This window comes from Oncorhynchus masou, unplaced genomic scaffold (assembly GCF_036934945.1).
Source record: "Oncorhynchus masou masou isolate Uvic2021 unplaced genomic scaffold, UVic_Omas_1.1 unplaced_scaffold_6___fragment_4___debris, whole genome shotgun sequence".
Classification (NCBI taxonomy): domain Eukaryota; kingdom Metazoa; phylum Chordata; class Actinopteri; order Salmoniformes; family Salmonidae; genus Oncorhynchus; species Oncorhynchus masou.
The window spans coordinates 81,870-96,426 of record NW_027016659.1 but is presented as its reverse complement, the minus strand read 5'-3'; the positions used below and the strand labels follow the sequence as shown (position 1 = coordinate 96,426).

General features: G+C 40.8%; 1 protein-coding gene across 1 annotated transcript; it reads left to right on the top strand.

The window, feature by feature from the left end:
* The first annotated feature begins 123 nt into the window (after positions 1-123).
* Positions 124-14,126, top strand: LOC135538988 (SWI/SNF-related matrix-associated actin-dependent regulator of chromatin subfamily A member 5). The gene is made up of 24 exons (XM_064964876.1): positions 124-269; positions 1,105-1,173; positions 1,520-1,686; positions 1,888-1,988; positions 2,478-2,578; positions 3,016-3,195; positions 3,322-3,477; positions 3,611-3,742; positions 4,295-4,363; positions 5,227-5,336; positions 5,470-5,696; positions 6,197-6,318; positions 6,775-6,927; positions 7,134-7,266; positions 7,682-7,827; positions 7,914-8,042; positions 8,346-8,456; positions 8,712-8,825; positions 9,414-9,536; positions 9,700-9,832; positions 9,999-10,117; positions 10,626-10,838; positions 13,105-13,215; positions 13,481-14,126. The coding sequence occupies exons 1-24, from the start codon at positions 213-215 to the stop codon at positions 13,547-13,549; spliced, it is 3,045 nt and encodes a 1,014-aa protein (XP_064820948.1). The 5' UTR covers positions 124-212; the 3' UTR covers positions 13,550-14,126.
* The last annotated feature ends 431 nt before the right edge of the window (positions 14,127-14,557 follow it).

Genomic DNA, 14,557 nt, shown 5'->3' with positions numbered 1-14,557 from the left:
AAATGAAACAGGGCTACCAATATTATTTCGAACGTTCTAGTGGCGTACATGGTGTTATCGCGGTATTTCAATGCTATATACTCGCGAGCTATTATGAAGGGGGCGTATGCTCACAATGTACAGTCTATCTAATGACGTAGCAAGCCTTTTTGCCATGTATAACTTACACAGTCTGGTCTAAAATAACTCATGATAAAAACCGAGTCCACAGAATGTCAGATGAAGAGATTCCTTCAACTTCCAGAGAGCCTGTACCCGAAGAAGAAGAGGTGAGCATTTAAAAGCAGACATCTTCTTTTCCAGAAATATGAGATACACTGTACTGTTAGGTTGCTAGAAGTTTGCAGTTGTGGTCAATTGGGGGGAACATGGCGGGAAGGAGGCTTGCACATCTGCATAGCTCTCTTACAGATGTTAGGTAGCTACCAGGTCAGACGCAGATCCATATCTGGCCAGCAAACATAACAATGGGTTTCGTCGTGCAATTCATAGACATTTAGCCAATATTCCCGCAGACTTCTATAAATGCTGCCAATTTGTAACCAGTGTGACAAGCTTCGTAGTCCCAGATCGAGCCTCTGACTGTATAGTAGTAGCTTGTTGTGTATCTCACTCAGCCCAGGTAGCACAACACACGAAGCACGAGCAGCCTCTAGCAAATCAGCTGTCAATTTCAACACTGGCTGTTCTGCTTTGGGGACTGTCGAGTTGGCTATAGCTAGCTACAGTAGCTATGTAATATGTTTTATGAAGAGTAGCCTAACATTAAAGGTGAAGCTAAATGCTTGAACTTCAGAAGGCATAACTTTTTGCACATTTTATAATACATTTTGAGCACACAATATGTGAACGTGCACAAAATTGATTGCACAAGCGTCACATGAAGCCAACTTGCAACCAAAGCCATAATCATTCAACATGTAGAATAATTTTGCATTAATTCAGAGGAAATTATATACAATACACAACAAATTCCTTTAATAAGGCCCACTGAAATAGAACATTTAATTGTTTTAAATTGCACATGACATTGATTGAATGTTACCAAATCATAAATATGTACAGTACGTTGAGAATGTAATAAAGTAGTCTACTGTGTTTCAGCTGAAGCCACCTCTGAAGGCTGTGCCCAAGGCGGAGGGGGAGTTGGATCCAGAGTATGAGGAGAAAAGGGTGAGACGAATTGCTTTCTCACAAACATATAGATATCTAAATAGGATTAATTTGCGATTTTAAGATGCATTTGCAAGACATATTACTCTAGGGATTATCACGTCACACAAGAGTAGTCACATCTTGGTTGAATTCTGTGCCAGATATTTGATATGTTTATTTTTCATCATTTATTATTCTCCAATTTTTGCAATGGGCTCCCCACTGTGGTAAATGTTTGGAATTGCAGTGTATAGGGAAAGTGAATGGCAAAATGACCGGTTAGCATAACATTGATCTCATATCCTTACTAGTAAAACAGAATCTGTTGGTTTAAATGTATTTTCTCCCTGTCTTTTAATCATAGAAAACAGATAGAGCGAACCGGTTTGAGTTTCTGCTCAAGCAAACAGAACTCTTTGCCCACTTCATCCAGCCTGCATCTCAGAAGTCTCCTACTTCACCCCTGAAAGTGAAACCTGGACGACCTCGCGTTAAACAGGATGAGAAACAAAATCTCCTCTCTGTTGGAGAGTATGTGACTGCTGACTTCTTTTAAGAGTCCTGACATTATTTGTATGTTTTTGAATTGACAGGTCTGTTATTTTAAATAAACAAGTTATTTTGGTCAATAACCCATGAAATAATAAACAATACAATCTGTTTACCATTCTATCAATACCAGATATCATAATTTTTTACAAACTATTTGTCTGCCTCCTGTGTTTTTGACAGTAACCGCCACCGACGCACAGAACAAGAAGAAGATGAGGAGTTGTTATCTGAGAGCAGGAAGGCAGCTAACGTCTTGGTTCGCTTTGAAGAGTCCCCATCCTGTATGATGTTTTCTTCATATAGTTTAAATGCTAATGTTAACGCTCTCTGTGTAAATGAACAGTAGCAGGTGTAACGCAGTGTTGTATTCTATCAGGTATATACCTATAATCCTAATTAGCTCCCATTTGAGAATAGCTGACGATGGATACGAATATAATTTCCTTTTTTTTTCATTAACTTTTTACTGCAGTGGGCTAAATCAGGGTTATACAGAGTGATTCTTGGTAGTCTTAAACAAATCTTCTTTGATACAAACATATACACCTCACACACATTGATGGTTGTGGGTACCATGTCAGATATAGAGTTGAAATGTATTCCATTTTGAATTTACATCCCAATATTACACTTTATGTACATCACAGAAGACTGAAATATAACAAAACTGTTTGACATAGAAACACAGGATCTTCATTGTATTTTTAGAGGGTGCTTTTGGTCATTGACTGCAGGAAAGGGCTACTGACATAACCTATTTTATTTTCCAGATGTGAAAAATGGAGAGCTGAGAGATTATCAAGTCAGAGGTCTCAACTGGATGATCTCCCTTTATGAAAATGGCATTAATGGAATTCTGGCTGACGAAATGGTAACGACTGTACCATAAACATGCAATTAACAATAGTTTATGTTTAAGTGCCAGATCCTTATATTGAGATAAATATGTATATTATATCTATATCCAAATGTAAGTAAATGCCACTGGTTGTGAGTCAAGCTGTGTATGACAGGTTGTTTATTTAAGCAATAAGGCCAGAGGGGGTGTGATACGTGGTCAATATACCACGACTAAGGCAGATGCAACGCTGAGTGCCTGGATACAGCCCTTAGTCGTGGTATATTGGCCATATACCACAAACCCCTGGGGTGCCTTATTGCTATTATAAACTGGTTACCAACGTAATTAGAGCAGTAAAATTAAATGTTTTGTCATACCCCTGGTATACAATCTGATTTAACACGGCTGTCAGCCAATCAGCATTCAGGACTCAAACTACCTTCTTTATAATTGTGTGTTGACAACAGGGCTTAGGGAAGACCCTCCAAACCATTGCATTGCTGGGATACCTGAAGCACTACAGGAACATTCCAGGCCCCCACATGGTTCTGGTTCCCAAATCAACGCTACACAACTGGATGAATGAGTTCAAACGCTGGGTACCAACCCTGAAGGCTGTCTGTCTTATTGGGGACAAGGATGCAAGAGTATGTCCTGTTTTTTCTCTTGATTGACACTGATTGAAAATGTGTCCTCTTATAAAGCATTATCAAGTGGGTAGCTAACCAAGACCACAGATGACTCCTTTGACAAATGTTCTCCTTATTGGCTAGGCGGCGTTCATCCGCGATGTCATGATGCCAGGGGAATGGGATGTTTGTGTCACATCCTATGAGATGGTCATCAGAGAAAAATCGGTCTTCAAGAAGTTCAACTGGAGATACCTTGTCATCGACGAAGCTCACAGGATAAAAAATGAGAAGTCCAAGGTATGTTCTCGAATGAAAATAATTGTGGTCTGAACCAAGCTTTTCTTTCTACTTTTCAATTAATTAAACTCTGGCCAATACATTTTTTTCGAATGATATTTATGTAATCTTAACATCTGTCCGGTGTTGTCAGCTCTCAGAAATTGTCCGTGAGTTCAAAACCACCAACCGTCTCCTCCTGACTGGAACACCTCTGCAGAACAACCTCCATGAGCTGTGGTCACTCCTCAACTTCCTGCTGCCTGATGTCTTCAACTCTGCCAATGTGAGTGCTACCTCTGTCTGTTCTCGCCATGTATTTCTCTAGTAGGGATATTCCTCTCCTTTAGATGAATGTGACTGGAATGCTAAATGGAGGAAGAAAATAAAATCATATCGCTCCAGGCAAAATTAACTGCATTATTTTGTTTTTTTTGTGTCAAAACATATCGCTCCAGCAGTAACTTAATGTTTTTTGTTGTTCCATTTTATACCACCTAGTTTCAATGAGCATCTGTCAATCATGGAAGTCCTCAGCCCCACCTGACATGCTTCTTGTCTTTCCATGATGTGTCAGAGAGGGAAAGGTAGCCCCGAGCACAGGCCTCCCCCTCAGGCACTGCTCTGTTCTGTTGTCAGTTCCTCCAAGTTTGTCTGGGATCCCTCACCCCCACAAGCTGTAGCTTATCATATGTATCCTGTCCTTTCTCTAACACATTCCCCTCTGCAAATGAAGCCAAAGCAGAATCATCTTTACTCTCTCAAAATTATATTTTGCACTTTCATGGAAAATCTTTACTTGTTGAAAACAAAAGGAAAATGTTCCTTATATTCTCAGGACTTTGATTCTTGGTTTGACACCAACAACTGTCTGGGGGACCAGAAGCTGGTGGAGCGTCTGCATGCGGTAAGCTGTGTTTCACATTTCCATTACTCTCAGAGATTACTGCAGAATTCTCCTTATCTATTATTCTGTTGTGTTAAGAGATGGATAATAAAATGTATTTAGTTAGAAAAGTATTTGCCTTGTTAGTGTGCTGTTTGTTATAGAGCCCGACCGATTAGATCGGTTCACTGATATTATCATCCGATATTGGCCTTTTAAACGCTATGTCACTATCAGCTGATAATTCCACTGATAACCGATATTCAATAAATAGGATGAAAAAAGGGAATGTCGTGCTGATCTGAACACTTCTCATGATGTCATTATTTAACATTTGAAGTATATTTGTTGAACAATTGCTCTTTTGGATGGCAATTTATGAGAAATCAGAGTAAGGAAATGAAATTTTGCTGCTGTGAAACAGTATATTGGCAGATAAATCGGGATCGGTAAGTTTTAACCCCCCAAAAATCGGAATGGGTATTGGACCCAAATAAACATACATATATGTCAGGCTCTAGTAGGTGCTGAGGCCTTTCCTTGTTGTGTATAACGTGCTGTTTGTTCAGGTGCTGAGACCTTTCCTTCTTGTGTATAACGTGCTGTTTGTTCAGGTGCTGAGGCCTTTCCTTCTTGTGTATAACGTGCTGTTTGTTCAGGTGCTGAGGCCTTTCCTTCTTGTGTATAACGTGCTGTTTGTTCAGGTGCTGAGGCCTTTCCTTCTTGTGTATAACGTGCTGTTTGTTCAGGTGCTGAGGCCTTTCCTTCTTGTGTATAACGTGCTGTTTGTTCAGGTGCTGAGGCCTTTCCTTCTTGTGTATAACGTGCTGTTTGTTCAGGTGCTGAGGCCTTTCCTTCTTGTGTATAACGTGATGTTTGTTCAGGTGCTGAGGCCTTTCCTTCTGCGTCGGATAAAAGCTGAAGTGGAGAAAAACCTGCCTCCCAAAAAAGAGGTGAAGATTTACCTCGGACTGAGTAAGATGCAGCGAGAATGGTATGTTTTTGGTTCAAATACTTTGTCCTTCCCAGTGTTGCCCATAGCTTGTGTTGGTTCAACATTTCTACTCATTAAATTCTTTCCAAAATAATTTCAAATGAAAAAGGTTTTGTTGCTCTGCTTTTGTTAGGTACACACGAATTCTGATGAAAGACATTGACATCCTCAATTCTTCTGGAAAAACAGACAAGATGCGTCTGTTGAATATCTTGATGCAACTGCGGAAGTGCTGCAACCACCCATACCTGTTTGACGGGGCCGAGCCCGGGCCCCCCTACACTACCGACAGTCATTTGGTCACCAACAGTGGCAAGATGGTGGCCCTGGATAAACTGCTGCCCAAAGTCCAGGAACAAGGTGATACACCCATCATTCAAGGATTTTACTGTAGTTTATCCCATTGATGTATACTGTAGTTTATCCCATCTTCATGTATATTTGATGTGTTTATCTCAAAGAGATCTGTGGTTGTCACTGTACATTTGCAGTTGTAACAGACTATGCAATAGGTTGTCTATGCAAACTCTGATAAATGGAAGAACATTATGGTCTTTAAAAGGCAAGGACAACCTCAGAGGACGCAGGCTTAAAAGATTGCGTACTGTTGAAGGATATCAGGATTCACATGTAGAATTTATCATTTTCTTGCGAAGTTTTCTTGATGAGAAAGGTTCATTTGACTCTCAAATCAGCCATGCTCATTTAGAATGAGATGAATCAAACCTTCCTGCCATGCAAGAAACCCTATGAATAATTTCTCTCTTTGGAGATTGCATTTGAGCTATGTGACCTGATAGTGTATGTATGCTGTTCTGCTCTTGAATGGAATGACTATGTTTTGTCTCATTGGTTGCCAGGGTCTAGAGTCCTCATCTTCAGCCAGATGACCAGGGTCCTTGACATCCTTGAGGACTACTGCATGTGGAGAGGTTATGAGTACTGCCGTCTAGATGGAAACACTCCACATGAAGCCAGACAGGTACGGAGCATGACTTCAGCTGATGAGGCCTCATTGGCCACAACACAGGCTCCCATGGAAACCATAAGGAGCTATAGTGGAACAGTATCAAATCAACCATGGACTTTAGTTTAAGCCACTACTTTGTCTACCGTGCTCGTACTGACCCTGCTTGTAAAAATGTTTGCTCTAATGTGTAAAGTGTCTACTTCAACTACATAAAAACTGATATTTTAGACATTGTCTGCCTAATGTTTTATGGCACAGGTGTCAAACTCATTCCACGGAGGGCCGAGTTGTCTGCGGGTTTTCGCTCCTCCCTTGTACTTGATTGATTAAATAAGGTCTCTAATTAGTAAGGAACTCCCCTCACCTGGTTGTCTAGGTCTTAATTATGAGTTTAAAAAAATAAACGTGCAGACACTAGGCCCACCATGGAATGAGTTTGACACCCCTGCTTTATGGCCGTGTTTCTAGGACGCCATAGAGGCCTACAATGCTGAAAACAGCAGCAAGTTCATTTTCATGTTGAGCACCAGAGCTGGAGGTCTGGGCATTAACCTGGCAACTGCAGACGTCGTCATCCTGTATGACTCTGACTGGAACCCTCAAGTGGACCTGCAAGCAATGGTGAGAAATTTCATTTGTGGCTTCCTTGGAAATGTACATCTATATATTAAGTGTTTGGAAATGTAAGTATTAGTCATTTAGTGTGAAATTCTATGTCATGTATACAAAAATACTAGTAATGTTAATTTATAACACTGGCTTGTATTTCAAAGAAATAGACACCTCATCAACTGAGGCAATCGGTGTGTTTGTTTTTGCCTCTCTAGGACAGGGCTCATAGGATTGGTCAGAAGAAACCAGTGCGTGTGTTCCGCCTCATCACTGATAATACAGTCGAAGAGAGGATTGTAGAAAGAGCTGAGATGAAGTTGAGGCTAGACTCCATAGTTATACAACAAGGTATTCAGCATGTTTTTGATTCCAACTTCATGGTTTGTCATTACATGTTAAGCAATGGTCTTTGGGACAGGTAAGATAGACAGACCTTGGTTAGGCTTGGGACAAAATGATACCAAATGCATGCATGTATGCAGATCACACAAGGTTGGTGGCACCTTAGCTGGGGAGGACAGGCTTGTGGTAATGCCTGGAGCGGAGTGAGTGAAATGGTATCAAATACAGCAAACGCATGTTTTCCATTCGCTCCATTCCAGCCATTATTATGAACCGTCCTCCCCTCAGTAGCCTCCTGTGATACAGATACTACTATCAGTTTACAGAAGGATCTAGACCCTGAGACATGAATGTAAGAGGATGCTGCAGGGTACATTCAGTCCCACACCCCAACTACTTCTCGCATCTTTCAACTTTCCAGGGAGGCTGATGGAGCAGTCCAACAAACTGGGCAAAGATGAGATGCTGCAGATGATCAGGCATGGGGCCACTCACGTCTTCGCCTCCAAAGACAATGAGCTCACAGATGAAGACATCAACACTATCTTAGAGAGGGGGGCAAAGAAGGTAAGTGGGGGAACAGCACATAGTGTTTGGTTGACAGACTGGCTGTTTGGTTCTCTGTGTCGACCTGTCCTTTTGACCTGTCCTAGACGGCTGAGATGAACGAGCGCATGGAGTCTCTGGGAGAGAGCTCCCTCAGGAACTTCACGGTGGACACAGGAGGAGCAGAGACCAGCCTCTACAACTTTGAAGGCGAGGACTACAGAGAGAAGCAAAAGGTATCACATTACTACATGCTTTGTCATGGCTCTTGACCTGTTAATAGCATCAAAGAGACGCTTGAGATGATACTGTACGTAGATTAGCTCGTTCCCTTGTGCCTCAGGTTTAATTTCATTTCAGTTATTGAACTTTGTGAATGCTGTGTGATAGAGGTAGATATGACGTACAGAGTATGCTATTCATAGATGCTTATGACATAAATTTTATGAAACCACCATAACCATAAAATGAGGTGTACATCATATACCATATACTGACTTGATTCCCCTTGTGAGTCATGACCTGGCCTTGTTTTGTAGCTGAGTATGATGGAATGGATTGAGCCTCCTAAAAGAGAGAGGAAAGCCAACTATGCGGTGGATGCCTACTTCAGAGAAGCCCTGCGTGTCAGTGAACCTCGAGCCCCCAAGGTAACGCCCACTCACAGATTAAGCACACAGAAACTCCAAGGGCTGCCGCCCTGCTTTGTATCCCGGCTTATAAACAACATGCTTATTCAAGGGCTGCCCCCTTGTTCATGGGTGAGTTGCTAGTCAATCCTTTGTCTTGTTTCCCCATTCTGCCAAATAATGATGGCCAGTCAGGTCAGAAAGATGTCCATGGAAGTGGCGTACATGTTAATCTTGCTCACCAGAACATGATTAATAATGATGAATGTATTTCAGGCCCCACGTCCCCCCAAACAGCCCAACATCCAGGACTTCCAGTTCTTTCCTCCTCGCCTGTTTGAGCTGCTGGAGATGGAGATCCTTTATTACAGGAAGACTATAGGCTACAAGGTAAGAGAGCTGTAGTTAAGTTTGTTGTCTGATAGATAAAGAAAGTGTGCATATGTTATCTTATGTACAGTAGCTTTAAGCTTGGCCGTTTATAGTAATGTATTTTTGTTTCCACATCTTGCTGGTTCTATTTTACTGAAACAATTTACAAAGTTCAATATTTAAAAAACAACATTTTGAAATCTGTTGGTTTGGGCTTTCACACAGCCAACATGTTACACATGGGAGTGGTGGATAGAGTCCATAGGAGTGTGTCTCAACTCTGACATTTGTGAGCAGCATCCCAAGTGCTTCGCTGTGCCGAGGCACTCACTGCCAGGGCAGACTGCTGAACTGAGACAGATTGGAGCTTGTGCTCCTCCATGGTGCCAGAACCACAGAACACACACACACATTCCCCCTATGCCACCTGATCCCATGGTACATCTGTTCAGTTAGTCTGGTTCCCCAACAGGCCTGTCTATCGCTTCACCCAGCCTTAGCAGTCTCTTGCCTCGTAGGGAGAGACGGTGCCGTTCAGTGTTATGTCTCATTGGAGCTGTCTCTAATAGGAGCTGTGTGTCTGTTCTCTCCCCTGTGCCACTGCAGGTCCCCAGGAGCCCTGACATTCCCAACGCTGCCCAGGTGCAGAAGGAGGAGCAGAGGAAGATTGACGAGGCGGGGCCCCTCAGTCCCGAGGAGACTGAGGAGAAGGAGAAACTTCTCACACAGGTACTGCAGGGTGCTAGGCGAGACACAACTTTCTAGATTCCTGCATAAATTATTTTAGTAAGTAAGATCCCTATTTGTTTGTCACAAAAAGTGCCATGTTATTGGACATTCTAAAGCTTTTATCTAAGCAAGTGCTGTGTTTGTGGTGAATGTTGTTTCACAGGGGTTCACAAGTTGGAACAAGCGAGATTTCAATCAGTTCATTAAAGCCAATGAGAAATACGGCCGTGATGACATCGACAGCATTGCTCGGGAAGTCGAGGGGAAAAACCCTGAGGAAGTCATTGAATATTCTGGTAAAATACCGGTCCTCATCAGAATCATCCTCATATTTATTCCATTATATTTGCGTTTCCTTTAGACACATTCTTGTATCTGTTTTAAATAACCATGGTTATTACAGATTATAACTTTTTTATGCGCCACACGAGTCCTTTCACACATTCTTGTTTTATTTTCAAGCCATTTTTTGGGAGCGGTGCAATGAACTCCAGGATATTGAAAAAATCATGGCTCAGATCGAGCGTGGCGAGGCCCGTATCCAGAGGAGGATCAGCATTAAGAAGGCGCTGGATGCAAAGGTCAACTACTGTACTTTTTACTCATTTCTATTGGGCACAAAAACATCTGAAACACAACCAAAACAACCAGCCAATGCATCCACAATTTGTAGAGTCACAAGCTTGATGTAGTCATTGCGTACTATGAATATGGGAACAAATACTTAACTTTTACTACATTAATACACATGTAAGTGAATTTGTCCCAATACTTTTACTCCCCTAAAATGGAGGGACTATGTACAAAAAGTGCTGTAATTTGGATGGAAATACCCTCAAATTAATGCTTACAGTCTGCACTTTAACCTCCCATAGTCATTGTTTGATTTGAAATCCAAACTTTTGAAGTATAGAGCCAAAAAAATGCTTCACTGTCCCAATAATTACGGAGGGCAGTGTATTTCCTATGGTAGATACTCTGGAAAATACATATTTAAATGTACTACTATGAACCTTTATTTGAGTATGCCACAAGATTACTTCTTATTTTCAAATTGACTAAATGGAAATGTTGTTTTGATCATTTCAGATTGCGAGATACAAGGCCCCATTCCACCAGTTGAGGATTCAGTATGGCACCAATAAAGGGAAGAACTACACGGAGGAGGAGGACAGGTTCCTGATCTGTATGCTCCACAAGATGGGCTTTGACAAGGAGAATGTTTATGAAGAACTCCGACAGTGTGTCCGGAATGCTCCCCAGTTCAGATTCGACTGGTTCATCAAGTCCCGAACTGCCATGGTACAATATGTCTTGAACAGTTTGACTATCTATGCTACAGAAGTCTTGGGTGAGCAAACATGGGGACACTTACAGTATTTGAGATGGCACCTGGGCTGCCTCTGGGATAGTTCATGAACGCAGTTATAGTGTCTTAAGCCCTAGTGCTAACGTGCACCTTTTGTCTTGATCATCATTATACCAGCTTTTAAAATCTTTTGACATGTAGCACCATTGACTTATGGCATCTGTAATTTTTTAACAATTTATATTATTTCAAATACTATGTCAAATCATTTGCATACATGGAGGCGCCAGCTAATCTGGTCACAATGTGGATACAGTGGACGGATAAGAGACACATTTTAGTACAATGTGTTGACACGACAAACCTTGATCAGATAGTGATTGGATCATATTAATCAGATCAGGAAACGTACATGTTAGTGCAAGGTGTAAATGAGGCTTTGGTGTCCTCCTTCGCTGTCTCTGGACCATCATAAAAACTTGTTTTATTACTTTTATTATAGACTTTGCAGTGAGTTCAGAGACAATCTTGTTTGCTTTCCTCTCACATAATCTATAATAGGTATGGTTGAATATAGAATTGTATTTGTTTCAATGTGGCCCTTATTTACAAGTTGAGATGGATGGGAATTCATGGGAGGAAAGACTATTGTTCAGGTTCACTCATACATAGACACTTCCTTGCAAACAATAATGAGTCGTTAGGACGTCCCCAGGACATCACAAAATGGTCAGCTGAAGTCATCAGGACGTTGTGTCATGGTCCCCTGGAGGTTTTTGTCTTGTTCCCGGTTTTTCCTGAGGACGTTGCCTGATTGTTGCAAAGAAACCCCCTCAAAAAAATATATATAAATAATTACACTACTTGTTACTGTTGCCAAGCCTATCAAGGCCCTGATTGGTGAACCACTGATACAGTCTCAGCTCTTTGTCTTTTAGCAATGCTAGGGGCACCCACACATAACCAGTGCTTTTAACTTACATATTTGACATGCACGATTACATTATGTATATTCATACAATAATTATTATTTAACATGTCCTCACCTGGGCTTTGAACTGACAACCTCTTGGTTCACAGCATTCTACTCTTCCTGCTACGCCATGTCAGTATCAATGACTGGTTTCACTTTGTCTTCAAAGTAAATCTCAGCGCTGTTAAAAATACACGGATGAAAAACTATTATATTTATCATAGGGATTCAGGAGTAACATAAAAACAGAATAATATGCCCCACCAACATCAAGACTACTGTATACTGAAAATCTCAACTCAAATCACTGAAATAAGTCAGTGAAATCAATGAGAGAATAGTCAGATTAACTGATAACTAAAATAGCGGTCTCCTGCTAAATGCAGAGATTTATTATAGGTAATGAATGTGTAGGGGACTTCTGAAATTCTCCCGACTTTGCAGCGCAGCCGGAAGATCAGCATACCCCAAATCCCGAGGTTTGAGAGTTCAAATCTTAGGTGGGGTCATATTGAAAAGTTACTAGTGATCATGTCAAATGTAATCATATTGTTGTTGATTGAAGATTTTTTATTTACACAATTTTAGCTGAACAGCGTCCCACTTACCTTAAAACCCCCATACCATCATCACATAACAAAAACCTCCAGAGGGCCTGGACACAACGTCCCATGAATGTCTAGGGAACCTTAAGAGGATGATGACACAACATCCCAAGAATGTCCTAAAAATGTTCTCGGGGACATCCCCGGGACAAACCAGAACTAGGCAAAACCTCCAGGGAACCGTGACACAATGTCCCAAGAACGTTCAGGTGACCTTCAGGAGACCATAACACAATGTCCCAAGAACATCTTAAAAATATCCCTGGGTCAAACCGGGAACTATAGAATGGTCCCCCAGAGCATGGTCCCTTGGGACCATCATGTAATGTTCTTAGAATGTGCTCGGAACGTCAGTGGGATAACGTCATGCTGAAACCCTTAAGGGACCAAATGGGAACATTGACAAATGTCCTCAGGACGTACCCTGTTTGCTGGGTTACCTCTCTGGGGTTATTTATCATTACTTTGTGTTTTTGACAAAGTGGTATGTTACATGAACTGTTTTGGTTATTAAAATGTCAATATTATGAGCAAAAGCTGTAATAACCACACAAGGAGAATAATGAATAAATATAAAAAAATTGTTTGCTTCAAACAGACTGGCTAACCGAGAGGAACATCAGACATCCATTGTACTATCGTTTTGTTTTCTCTACAAACAGTTTCCTCTTCTTCCCCCAGGAACTTCAGCGACGCTGTAACACTCTCATCTCCCTCATCGAAAAAGAAAATATGGAGATTGAGGAAAAGGAACGTGCTGAAAAGAAGAAAAGGACCACAAAAAGCCAGATGGTAATTGATCTTACTGTTTCAAAACAATCATATACAGATTTTTAAGGTACAAAATGGGTTTAACCATAAACACACAACCAGTGGTTTTGTTTTTGGGATAAACATTTTGTGGGAAGAAAATGACATATTGGCTAACCATCTTGAGGATTCCAAACCATGTTACCATGAAAAATGTGTCAATACTCGTGTTAGAATATTAATATTTCAGTGATTCCATACATTGTAACATTTACAAGTAGACATGTCATTGATTTGATTCTGTCAGGCTCACAAAAGGAAGGCAGATGCGTCATCAGAAGCCACAGGACGTAAAGAGAAGAAAGCCAGAGCCTGAAGACGTCATTGAACTAATGTAGCTCCCATCAGGCCCAATCCTAATTTGAAAGATAAGTAATTCGATAATTTGATTTATGCACACAGATCTCAAATTAGGATTCGGCCCATCATGAACAAACAGCATTAATCACCCATACTCAAAACATACAAACACAACATTCAATAGCTGTAGTAATTTCTGTGGAAGTGAGTGGTTTCTCATTTTTAAGACATTTTGTATTGCTGTTTTTGCAAGTGTTTGATGCACTTTTCAACTCAACATGCTATATACGTATGTACGTATTTGTTTTGGTTGTTGTCTCATGTCTTGTGTAATTGGTGGTGAAATAACGATGGCTGTTGTTTAAGCTATGGGTTTGACACATTGTTATTATGCTTCATTAAGTGGTTCCCCTTATGCACTTTATATAACCTATTGCTTTGCACATGTCCTAAGCTCTTTTTATACTGAGTTTAATTTCATCTATCCTTTTAAGCTGTGTTGGTATTTGAACAAAAAGTGATTGTTGTATTTCGCTTTTCCTGTTGTATTTTCTTATGTGTGAGTTCACTTATTAAACAAAATCCAACCTTAATTATATAGTAGTTGACATTTTTTGCATGCAACTATTTTGATAGGTCTCACAAAATCCTCCTACATTATATTAAAATCACTAAACTAATGTAACGGATGCTGTAAACCCAACAGTAACAGATAGTATTACAAAAGCACTACCTAGTACCAACTTACTGTATGTTGTATTTGGCACTGACTGTGATAACATGTTGGACCCCCATTTTTATAGGCATAAAATGTGTGTAGTTCCCCTTTTAACAAGTTCTAGAGCATTAATAATCTTCACTGAGCAATGAGGTTGAATTTAAGCTGCTCATGTGTTATTGGGAGGGACTCTTTGTGCCTCCATGGCCCAATTCTTAATAAGGATGAAGTTACACTGTATGTCCACATGGGGGCATTTTAACGCTGTCCTAGAATAAAAGGTGGCGTTAAAGCAGTGGACTAGTC